This window comes from Argentina silus, assembly GCF_951799395.1.
Source record: "Argentina silus genome assembly, chromosome: 7".
Classification (NCBI taxonomy): domain Eukaryota; kingdom Metazoa; phylum Chordata; class Actinopteri; order Argentiniformes; family Argentinidae; genus Argentina; species Argentina silus.
The window spans coordinates 16,137,858-16,150,662 of NC_139661.1; the positions used below are offsets into that span (position 1 = coordinate 16,137,858).

Here is a 12,805-nt window from a genome sequence, read left to right on the forward strand (position 1 = left end):
ACACACACACACACACACACACACACACACACACTCATACACTCACATGGCTCAGGGTTCTCTGATACAGGTTTGGTAAAGATAGCAGAAATTAAACGACCAAACGAACCAAAACGCATCTAAAATGTTATTGCACTTGGCTTAATCTGTGTCCAGGAAACCTGCCCTATATGACATAAACAAAATCATACACTTAGGGCAATTGAATACATTATTTTGAATTTACCTCTCTCTCTCTCTCTCTCTCTCTCTCTCTCTCTTTTTTTTATTATTTTATTTAGTTATTTTAATGTAACCTTCTAAGTAGGTGAATAAAGGATTTGGAATTGAATAAACACTAGAAAAAGTCTCTTGCTTATCTATGTTTGTCAGCAATGGAGTTATACACATCATTATGGAAAGTTTTCTTTTTAACGATTTCTGGTTAAATTTTTAAAAAGGTTGTGTGGTATCTCTCACAATATTATGTGTCACACAATCTGTCTTCAATCACACAATGAAGAGTATTGTTTACTTCACTAACTTACTCCCTGATTCACTCTACTATGATAAGAATCTAACATATGGCTTCCTCAAACTACCACAGCCACTGAATCACAGCCGTTGTTGGGAAACCATCAAATGCCAAATCCGTAATTTCGCCAAACAACAACATTGCAAAACTTTTTACTAAGGAAGGGTGTGGGTGTAGGTGGAGGGAAATGGTGTCTGTTATCACTGACAAGGAGTCACAGATCTGCTGTGAAATCAGGAAGAGAGTCACTCAGGGGCGAAAGGTGGAGGAGATCATAACCCTCAAAATGGCATAATTTCCACAATCATTTTTTATGTTTATCTTATTAGGTTTAATAGGTTTTTATTAAATCCCAAAACCAATTCCAACTACAGGTAAAGAGAGGTATATCATATTGATAGGGGCAAACATTGAATCAGGTTAATTCAGATTAATTTTGACCATTTATTTAGGTTATATTTGACCAGTGCTTTTACACTTTTACATTTTTCACAGAATTCTAACAAAAGTGCCCCCAGTCAGCGAGCCAGCCTGCCTTGGGCATCGGTTGAGTCATTTCTGTCTTGCAGTAACATGACTGCAGCGTTCTCCTTAACCAGGCACGCCATCCCAGACCAGCTAGTCCGAGTGCCAAGCCACCAAGCTGAGATGTGCACGTACACGCTACGTAAGCAGCCATTGTTCATTCAAAAACCGACATGTCCACACTTCTCTGGAAATAAAACCTCTGTTTGGATTTGGGATGACACTAAGTAAGCAGTCTAAGTGTTTCTGAGAGAGGCTGAGCAGGTAAAAGAAAGACAGCGATATTCATGGGGGATAACGTAACCAGCCATTGTCTCAAGCTGGTCTCAAAAGTCATGGTTGTGCTTACATTGAGTGAATACATTGAGTCTCACTGCCAAACTCAAAGGCTCTCAATCAATCTTCACCTGGCCACACCTGTCCCCTCTCCTCCCCTTTCCTCCCATCTCCTCCCCTCTCCCCCCCTCTCCTCCCCCTCAATGCCAGCAGCATCACTAGTCTGGCATTCCTAGCTGGGAACAGACACATCTGGTACCCATATGATTCAACCCATCAATCATGAACATATAAACAAGCGACAAGCAAGGCTGCTATATAAGTTTCTGGAACTTTCTGCGGATCGTCCCACTTAATACAATAAGTCCACACTTACTGGATGTTATTGCAACAGAGCATTACTGTCAATGTGGATCACGTTGCAGTTGCCAGTTTTTATGACATTCCAGAGTAAAAAACTGTGAAAAACGCCGCTTGTGTTGTGTTGTATTTAATTCTGCTCCCGGCGTGTTTGTGGCAGTTTCTGGTGTCCCGTCTCTGAGCCAGACTATTCCCATAAAGCCTGTTTATAATGCTGTGACCTGTAAATACTTCCATGTGGCCGCCCTGGGCCATTGGCAGGGTTAGGTTGTGGGAGAGATGGGGAAAGTTCATTTTGAATGGGGCATTTCTCTTCTTTAACAAAATGCAAAGCCGAGGGTGAATAAAGTCGCCCCAAATTGTCAACGTTCTAGAGTGACTTTATTCACAAAAAATGCATAAATTATGATGCTTCATTTTGTAGCCAATATTGTTGCTATGTAAATACCAAATACAACACTGGGCACTCTAGGTGGTGAGTGTTCCGGAATTCTTTGGCAGTTGGTGAGTTAAAGTAGGATAGAAGAATATTGAAGAGGTATTTGAAACCCTCTTCACTGGAATCAGCCTTGGCCATTTTCCCTTAAGAAAACAAGGATAAATAAGGGTTAGATGTAATTATGGCATGAAAAGTAATAACTGAAATGATTCTGCTTGTAAATGAGTGAGAGCATGTTTGACGAAAAAATACAAAATATCACTAGACACTGACTTCAGTGTTCAGTGAGATTTTCTTTTTTTTTTCATAAGTGTTTGAACATTTATTTTATTTCATAAATCCAAATTTACTCTCTCATAGAAGTCATGAGAACTGGGCCCATTATTTCAAAAGTTTTAATCTGGATCAGAATGATCCGTATTTTGTTGCTATTCCACGATCAGATCTGATGATTTTCCCTATACTACCCAAAATTTGTCAGATTGATCCGATCCTGGATAGAAAACAAATCATCATTATGACCTAGATCTAGAAAGTTTTGAAGTACTGAGCCCTGGAGACCAGTCAGCCCTATATTGATTAACTCACTAACTACTAAACAGTTCTGGAACACTCACCACCTAGAGTGCCAAACAAGTGTTTTATGTGGTATTGACCTTGCAACAACTTGATTGGCTACACAATTAATCAAGATAATGTATGCACATTTGGTGAATAAAGTCACTCTTGGCACTAAATGAGTTAAACAGGGTCCTTTGACCTTTGACCTTCAGTTACCTTTCTCCCATTCTCTGTCTGTCTTCAACTACATCGTCTTGGTGGTGAAGACAGTTCCCACATTTTTAATGAGCTTGTCATTCTCACGTCGGGCCATACTGACGAGTCATGTTGCGCAATCGTCATGACGCAGGACTGTGGGAGGCCCGCCCCTTGATTGACATGAGTCAGACTGCCTCAGGTGCTTCCTAGCATGATACCTGTCATTAGCATGGTCATTTGTTGAATTATTGTTTTGATTAATGAAATGTAATTGGCAGAAATAGGAATAAGAAAAGCACTCTATTTACATGATTTCAACACAATTATTGTGATGATCATAATTGTTTTATATTTTACATTTTAGACATTTAGCAGATAAATGATGACAGTGGTATTATATACACAATGGGTTACACAATTTTCCCCCTGCCATACTAATGTGATCTATTGTTTAAACGGGAATGGTTATCCAAAAAACAGCTAATTCTTAGATCTTGATGAAATATCACAAAACAGAATGTGAACCAAGTTCCCACTGTGGGAATGCCACAGCAAATAGCAATCTACTCCATCAGAATGTAGTTGAAGGTAAAGCAGGACCTGCAGCAAAGTGCTCCAGTGCTTCAACAAAAACAAAGGTAGAGCCCAGACAGAACAAAAGTCTTTAAAAAGGGAGTGAGAAAAAACACAGAAAAAAAGCTGCTTGGTGGTAGAGGCATACTTTGAGCTTATAATGGGACTATAATGTCTCACGCCTCTATTCAAACTACCAGACAAAGAGGAATAATACACGGTGATGGAGTTTCAGCCAGAGAACAAAGACACAGGACAGAGAAAAGGAGAAGTGAGTGAGAACCAGAAGAAGAAGAGATCGAGAGACTGTGCATACAGAGGTAGAGAGAGAGAGAGAGAGAGAGAGAAAGAGAAGAGAGAGAGAGACTGTACATACAGAGGTAGAGAGAGAGAGAGAGAGAGAGAAAGAGAAGAGAGAGAGAGAGAGAGAGAGAGAGAGAGAGAGAGACTGTACATACAGAGGTAGAGAGAGAGAGAAGAGAGAGAGAGAGAGAGAGAGAGAGACTGTACATACAGAGGTAGAGAGAAAGAGAGAGAGAAAGAGAAGAGAGAGAGAGAGAGAGAGAGCAGAATAGGGTGTGAGTTTGTATGACTGTGAGAGAGAGCAAAGGGTGTGAGTGCAGTTACGTGGGAGAAGGAGGGGAGGAAAGAGAGAGGGAGGGATGGAGGGATGGAGGAGGGGGGCACAGAGGGAGGGAGGGGTTGGAGGAGGCTGGTTTTGGCAGGAGCCAGGGAAGGTCCTGGTTCTATAAGAGGAGGAGGTCAGCGCACTAGGCATCACAGTCACTCAGGAAGACATACCTACCTACCTACCAACCTACCCTCTCACATACAGACAGAGGAGGCTTCTCCAACGCACAGACAGACACAAGAGGCTAGCCAAGCAACACTGAAACATGGGCAAGCAGAAGTTCTTCCTGGACAAGCTGGCGCGGACCTTCCAGGTCCGTAACATGCTGCTGCGCCAGGCACTGGCAGAGTGTCTGGGCACCCTGATCCTGGTGGTAAGAACACTTCCTTATTACTGTATATATGATACTGTCTATATGTGTATATGATATTGTCTATATGTGGATGTGTGTCAGCATTGTATGTACCTTACCATAGAATGATAATGATGAATAGATGTACAGTAGAGTAAGTACAAGAATAATAATAATTATATTTTTATGTCCTCCAATTAGCCAAAAAAGGAACTAGAAATGATGCAAGCAATGCTAACTGATATAACTGAAATTCTATTTACAAATTTCAAAGTCTACCCCTAAAACAAATTGCCCAATTAGCATGTCAGTCAGGCTTCTCTTTGAAGAGTAGACTACATACTTATGCTATGCTGCAGTATGATGATTGGGACTTTAATTCCTGTGTATCTGTGGTATTTGCTTGTAGCAAACTTATTTGTATCCACATGTCTTTGTAAACTCTGACTTTGATGTTCACATGATCTAGTGTTTACAGTTTGTCATTAAGAATCATTTATTGATATTGATTAATTACACTCAGCGCGGCAGCCTTTGTGCAAACTGTGTATTGTAATGCCAGTGTGTGATGAATGTTGCTGGGGTCAACATAGCCGTATACACTGATATATGATAGCACACTCCATAGGTGTTTGAACACTCTATAAGTATGTACAAAAATGCAATTGCTTTCATTGGCACAGAGTCAAGCGCAAACAGGTTAGTGACAGGCTTGTCAGAACAATATTCAAAACTCAGACTCATGAGTTTTGAATCACACATGACACATCATATTTACCCAGTGCAGTGATCAAGGATGTAGGACCTCAAACGCCCTCTTGCTTTGAACTAGGGGTGTGTGTGTGTTTGTGTGTGTATATATGTGTGTACATGCGTGTGTGCATGTGTGTGCATGCATGCATTGGTGAATATTTAAATATATTCCAGGGGAGGCTGGTGAAGGTAGACATTTAAGACAGGCTAATTGTAATGCTTGGAATGGAATGATGGTTGATACCATTCCTCATTCCATTTCATCCACAATGAGCCCATCCTCCGATTTCTGCCTCCAGCCTCCACTGAAATATGCATATTTGAACTGTGTATTTGTGCATGCGTGAGTGATGTTACACCAAAATAAAGCTGTTTAACTTTGTGGTGAAGTTATGGCTATGGACAGTGAGCCCAGACAGAGCGACTAGACTAGTCAGAGAGGCATATCCTGCCACTGAAGATGGCTCTCGTAGGACTGTGGAGATTACATCCTCCCTCGGTCGTTGACATAAATGAATACAGACCTCTGGATCTCTGCCACGGTAAACAAACAAGCCTCTCAAGTTAAACACCCGCTACAAAAGCTAACTAGGTAACACAGAGAGACAGAGAGAGACCTCTCCTTTCAGCTGTGACTATCTTGCTCTCAGGCTCAAGGGCTACTTAAGTACTGTAAATGACCACTAATACTCTAAACACCTCCAGCACATGACAAGCAACTTAGTGTATCTGGCAGGGTTTGAGCCAGAGACCTCTCGCATCGACGCCACAGATGTAAACCATTATACCAAAAGGACATCCTTGTAGTACAAAGGGCTATATCTGGGCATCGCAGGCAGGGCTATCTCACCGCAAGAGGGTGATTCCAAATCGCCTTGGCTACAACCTGAGGGCATTCAGGGTAGTTAACTTTCACTGTTTGGCTTAGAGACCTAGTTGTTGAAGGTGTGACTCAGTCTCTTACACACCCACCGCACACCCGCAGTTGAACAAAGTGATTCTTAAATCTGTTAAGTTACTGTTAGGTAATTCCCTAAATCTTCTTGTGGGCTGACATGATCTGGACGACAGCTTGCATTTAACCCGTTGGCCAACTAGCAAACCTGTTGAACCCTAAAACAGGAAACCTTCCAGCTGCATAAAATGAACATAAATAGAACATATTTCTTGGCACCTGCTTCGTTGTCAAAGCTAGTGCTTAAGAGTAAATAATTTAAGCCATGGGCTACAGTAGCTAAGACTCCAGTCCACATGCTGTAAATCTCCAATAGAACCACAGCTGGAATAGCCTTGCGTGTCAAACCTGTTATGTCACTCACTGTTAAAGGTACAGCCAGGTGTGGCAGGTCTGTTGACAAGGTACGTCAAATGTGGACTGTCACAATGGGTGACATCCACAACACAATAGGTGACAATGAACACATGGACGTGCCAAACATTTAAAAAAAAAAAAAATTCAACAGAGATGCCACCTCTCCAGAAGCGTTCCTTTGATGGGGTTCGTCCGCAGGTTGATTATGACTAACAGAATGATCAATCAGCTGGCTGACAGACGAGTGATACTCCCTACGTAGGGACCACCTAGAGGAAGGAAGGAAGGTGGGGCAGGGCAGGGCAGGGCAGGGCAGGGTGTGGATGTGTGTGTGTGTGAGTGTGTGTGTGTGTGTGTGTATGTATGCGTGAGAGAGAGAGAGAGAGACTTTGACTCCTTCGCTAGTGTGTGTAAGTGTGTGTGCTAGAGAGAGTGTGTCTGCATTAGCCTTGGCACAAATACACCCACACAGCACAGATTTTCCAGCACTCTTTAGATTGGTAATTCTTACTCCAGTTTAACAACAAAGACATTGGAAAACATTAGAAACAAACCGCACAGTCATTAGCGAGATGGCGCAAGTTGGTTTGGGTGTGTGGGTGGCGTGTGTGTGTGTGTGCGTGTGCGTGTGCGTGTGCGTGTGCGTGTGCGTGTGCGTGTGTGTGTGTGTGTGTGTGTGTGTGTATGTGTGTGTGTGTGTGTGTGTGTGTGTGTGTGTGTGTGGAAGGGGAGGGCAGGTGGGGGTCATGTACCACACAGTGCAGGCAACAGGTGGTCCAAGGTGGGTCCAACAGTCGCTCTTTGTCCCTGAAGGTTGCGGTGGTGATGGTGACTCTGTCAGCAAAGGTGTTCTTCCTATGCTCTGACAGTGTCACCTCTGTGTGACGGGCCGATGGACAGACAGAATGGACAGGAAAGGACAGACTGACGTCCTCGAGTCCCCAACAGTGGTGTGCACAACCATGACATAACAATGCTGTCTTTGCAAAGTAATAGACTGCTATAGCCGGGGGGGGGGGGGGGGGGGGGAGCTGTGAAAAGTTTATTTTAACTTCACCAGCATTTGTAAGAGTTGTTCTGTGCACCACTGTGTTTACATTGAAGAGGTGAGAGCACTTACTGCTACACACAGTACCACAGTTTACCCCATAGAATTAGAATGTGTAGAACAGACATGCCCATTCATTTTAATTCCATGAGTTTACCACCCCAAATCACTGCCCTCCTACTGAATGAGTCTTCCAGCTGTGGCGGTGGAGAAGCGATGGAGGCCTCTCAGAGGAGCAGGTCTGACCACACTCCATCTGTCCCTTTGTCCGTCTGTTTCTAAAAACTCTTGGAAGAACAGTCTTAATGTATAGAGATGTTGGAAAATGGCTGACTGTTTCAAAGGCTACCCATGAGTTTCCATTCTCTGTGACTAACTACCTCCCCCCTAGTGCTATTGGCTAAGAGTGGTGCATGAGTGACCAGGTGGATCGGCAGATGCAACGTTGTTATATAGTTGTAATATGGTCGCAGCATGACATTGTAGTGAATGGGATGGCGTAATGTTGTCATGCCCGGCTGTTGCTACAACATCATAGGAGCATAGAGCGAGAGCGTTCCGTTTCTTCTTCAAACTTTCGAACCTTCTTCATCCTTTAGAAGATTTTTTTGGGAATTCCTAGCAAGGAGTGAATGCTCACTACGTGACAGAACATGATTCCAAGATGAACCTGTATGGTGGAATCTGATCTAGTTAATTCTGTGGGCCTTAGGCTCTAATGCTATAATGCCTTTGACATTCAAAACATTTTGAAGTTCTCGGTTAAGTGGTTTATCCTTCCAACGCAGAATGTATGTCTGCAAAAAGGGCTCATCTAGTATTTTTCCACTAAGCCAGAAACACAGGGCCCTGCTGGTCCCATCAGAGTTTAGACTGAGCCCAGTGAGGGTGAACCATCCTCAGGCGCCAAGACCCACCATCCAGCCCTGAGTGTGTGGTTCCCCTGGAGCTAACCTCAACATATGTGCCCTGCGGTCCGAGAGGAATGCATCCGCTTCAGGGGGCCTCGAGACTGGCTGTCTCAGCACAGACCACACACACACATACACACACATACACACACACACACATACACACACACACACACACACACACGCACACACACACACACACACACACACACACACACACACACACACACACACACACACACACACACAATGCACCTTCAGCACTGTATGTAACCCACTTAGCAATTCTACAGCTACTTCACGACCATGACAGCTAACCATGAATCACACTTCCTCTCACGGTACTGTTCCTGTTTCTAACCTTTAACTTGTTTGTAACAAGGTATTTCCTGCCAATGCACACATCTCATTTCAAGGGCGGAAAATGATGTTTATCGGGTAGAATAGACTAAGGCAAAAGAGCCATGATTCTGACGGTGAGAGTCAGATGTCAACAACCCATTTTTTTCTCCCAAAACTGAACTTGTCTGAAACACAATGGAGTCCATTTACTGTAAATCATGATGGCGTCCAGTTTCACCATTTCCACCAATCGTATCCATCCTACACCCATGACCTGACCTTCATGGATGACAAGCAGTACATCTGTTAATCCATGCATCATGTGGTTCATTATGAAAGAGTTGTTCGTTGCACAAAGCAGTACTGGCTCAACTATCATGCACTGCACTGTACTCAGTGGAGGCTGGTCGAGGTAGACATCGGAGGACGAGGTCAATGTAATGCATGGAACGGAACAAAATGAGGAACGGTATCAAACACGTGTCCCGTTCCACACAATACAAGAAACCCGTCCTCCGATGTCTACCTCCACCAGCCTCCACAGCCTCCGCATTCTCCTGCAGCTACTACTGTGCCTCTTCTCTTCGCACCTCTCGTTGTAACTGTAATCCTCATGTTTACATCGTGGCGTTCTTCCCTCCGCAGATGTTTGGCTGCGGTGCGGTGGCTCAGCTGGTTCTGAGCGGTGGATCCCATGGCATGTTCCTCACTGTCAACTTCGCCTTTGGCTTCGCTGCCACCCTGGGAATCCTGGTCTGTGGCCAAGTGTCAGGTAGGCGGATTTCATTTGATACACAGGTAGACTACATATGAACCTGCCAGTCATATTCATTATTATTCACTGTGTGAATTATAACTTTCATGAGGCGGTGTTGCTGTCATTACTTTCAGGGTAGTTGACTAAGTTATTTAACCAACATGTTCAGGCATATAGGACTTCCTTAGGCACTTTAGTTTACATTAATTTCCCCAAAGTTTGACCTACTTACTTATTTTGCATGACTCACACTGATGACTACATACAACGATTATACTTAGAATTTAATTTATGTTTAGCGTTAATTTATGTATTTATGTTTAAACATTCTGTCATCATGTGTGTTTCTCAGGTGGCCATCTTAACCCTGCCGTGACCTTTGCTCTTTGTCTGCTTGGGAGAGAGCGCTGGAGGAAGTTCCCAGTGTTCTTTGCCTTCCAGACACTGGGTGCCTTCCTGGGCTCCGGGATCATCTTTGGCCTGTACTATGGTGAGTGCATTAAAGCATCTAAGGATAGACGCTTTAAGCATCATGTTAAGACAATCTTCATTAAGCCCTCATAATTATGTATCCAACATTTGCATCAAGAAATCGTTAATGACGTTAATGACCACGGCCGACTCTAGATCTTTAAATCTTGATTGTCCATTTAATAAAAACCTTGTTATAACCATGTTATAACACAAATAGAGTGTCTGCCATCACCTGATTATTTATGACAACAGACATAATGCCATAAAGAAACACAACAGTTATCTTTATTCACCTATCTGTGTTTCCTCCACTCAGATGCTCTGTGGGACTTTGCGGGGAAGCTCATTGTTACTGGGCCCAATGCTACTGCTGGTATCTTTGCCACCTACCCTGGCAAACATCTCACCCTAGTCAACGGCTTCTTTGACCAGGTAAGCCCCCTTTCGCCTAGAAAGTATATTAAAGTACATTAACATGGAGTACCTGAGGAAATTTGAAAAAGATTATTGCGATGATGGGAGATCCTCCTCATAAACTACCACATATACTAATATAACTCTAATAATAATAATAGTAATAATAATAATAATAATAATAATAATAATAATAGTAATAATAATAATAATAACTAATCATCTTTTTTCTATCATAGACCATTGGCACATCAGCCCTGATTGTGTGTATCCTGGCCATCGTGGACCCATACAACAACCCCATCCCCCAGGGCCTGGAGGCCTTCACCGTAGGCTTTGTGGTACTGGTCATCGGCCTGTCCATGGGCTTCAACTCTGGCTATGCTGTCAACCCTGCCAGGGACCTGGGGCCACGCCTCTTCACTGCACTGGCTGGCTGGGGCACCGAGGTCTTCACGTGAGTCATCCATCACTCCCTCAACCCTAGTCTAGTCCACACCCTTCTGTATTCATGTATAGAATAGATAATGAAGAAGAAGATGAGGAAGATGATGTGAAATTATGTTTTTTTTAGAGACACCCCTTGTGAACATTAGAAATAGAATCCCACTCTCTGTGTCTCTGCCCTCTGTCTCTCTTCTCCCCCCTCACTCATCATCCCATTCTCTCTCCCTCTCTCTTCTCTCCTCCAGTGCCAGGAACTGTTGGTTCCTGGTGCCCATCTTCGCCCCGTTCCTTGGCACCATCATCGGGGTCTTGGTGTACCAATTCATGGTGGGCTTCCACCAAGAGGGAGAGGTCCGCGACAGGAAGTGCCAGGAGGAGGAGGAGGAGAGGGTCAAACTGTCCAACGTCACCACTAACTCTACGCCAAAGGAAATGGCATGAGCCTAGGCTTTTCAACCAGTTTCACTGTTTTTTTCATTACATTGTATCTTGATAGTGGAGGGAGAATGTCTTCATCAAACACAGAATTATATTAATTCTTCGAAGCAATGGAAGTTTATATATCCTAGCGTCTTTAGCATTCCTGATGGACAGTATTGTATGTTTTAGACTGATGTAGATGTAGAGTTGTACTGATTTAGATGTATGTATATAGAAAGATACCTATACACATGTATCCAGAAACAGAGGGAGTTTATACTTTGTTTTTGTGGCTCCTTGAATTTCAATGGCAACCTTCCTGAATCAAGGAAACATTGTTTGTATTTTTCCCTGTTAAAAATTGTGAACGATTACCTAAAATATTTGTGAACGTGGGTATGATTCAACTGAACATTATCCTGCTTAGATGGAAGAGAACACCTTTTGTATAGATATCCTGATGTGAAGACAATAACACTTAAAAGTTTGATTAATGTTTCTTAAAGGTTAGTAAGCCTCAAGCCTTGAGGAAAGTCAATATGTCATCAGTCAATGCATCCTAGATATCTGGTAAGACAACAAGATTCTTACCAGACAATTCATCAGTTCCCTGAAGCTCTCACACAGCATCTTCTGATTGGTTCACTGGCAAAGCAGCCCTATCAGAGCACTTCCTTCCTAACAGTTCTAGACAGTAGGAACAGTAGACTAATATAGCATGTGAGCCCCCAGACTTCTCTGGTGACAACCACCATGCTACTCTACCAGCCTGAAACCCTAACCTGATGGCTTTCCCAGCCTTTAAATAGATTGTAAAAAGTTGTGCGCTTCAGCGTTTCCTGCCTGTAAATACTTGCAGCGTATTATATTCCGACCTGTTAAGAGCTGCTGCCTTGAAAGTGAACTGTGCAGTGATGCATCCAGTAAGAAACCCTTAGCGAGTACAGTGGTTCCATATCACCTTTGAACAGTTGGTCCTGTGGTTCTTTTCTAAATAACCAGAGAGCACATGACCTGCAGTTGCTCTTGGTCCAGCTCTTGATTTAGTATCAGAGAATCTGTGTGCCTTTTTTGTGTGCTAATGTCTGTCTGTACTGTAAGACCTTTTGTATTCTGTTTGTTGGTCCAGGGAGATTGTTGTTTTTTGTACTGTCATAATAAAGTTATTTTATCGTTGTGTAAATGTGGGTCATGGTATGATGTTTCACGTCTTTCTGCAGAGTTCTCTTGTTCTCTTGTTCTTGTCGTTTGTTGCTTACACATGACTCTCTGTGTCAGATTGAGATAAGATTCATCTTTAGTCAGAACTCACTCACCTGACATCCTGTATACCACAGTGTCTAAAATAAGAGGCAGACACGTTTCATGGAGTTAAAATATTCACCTCAGATTATGAAAAACTTATTTCAAGAAACATGCACAACCAGTTTGGTGTACCAAACTAAATACCCGGGAGTATATCTTATTTCATTGACACTAATTCTCATTCCCATTATGC

The 12,805-nt window shown here is 43.0% G+C and overlaps 1 protein-coding gene across 1 annotated transcript; it reads left to right on the forward strand.

The window, feature by feature from the left end:
* The first annotated feature begins 4,214 nt into the window (after positions 1 to 4,214).
* Positions 4,215 to 12,484, forward strand: LOC310806510 (aquaporin-3-like). Its single transcript, XM_083672637.1, has 6 exons — positions 4,215 to 4,450; positions 9,441 to 9,567; positions 9,905 to 10,042; positions 10,343 to 10,458; positions 10,680 to 10,897; positions 11,133 to 12,484. Exons 1-6 carry the CDS (start codon positions 4,343 to 4,345, stop codon positions 11,326 to 11,328), a joined length of 903 nt encoding a protein of 300 aa, XP_083528763.1. The 5' UTR covers positions 4,215 to 4,342; the 3' UTR covers positions 11,329 to 12,484.
* The last annotated feature ends 321 nt before the right edge of the window (positions 12,485 to 12,805 follow it).

What these genes read in the sequence shown, in the direction of transcription:
- LOC310806510 (XM_083672637.1), top strand. Translation starts at nt 4,343, where the DNA reads ATGGGCAAGCAGAAGTTCTTCCTGGACAAGCTGGCGCGGACCTTCCAG. An exon ending in TGGGCACCCTGATCCTGGTG is followed by an intron (nt 4,451 to 9,440) that starts GTAAGAACACTT and finishes TTCCCTCCGCAG; the next exon opens with ATGTTTGGCTGCGGTGCGGT. An exon ending in TCAACGGCTTCTTTGACCAG is followed by an intron (nt 10,459 to 10,679) that starts GTAAGCCCCCTT and finishes TTTCTATCATAG; the next exon opens with ACCATTGGCACATCAGCCCT.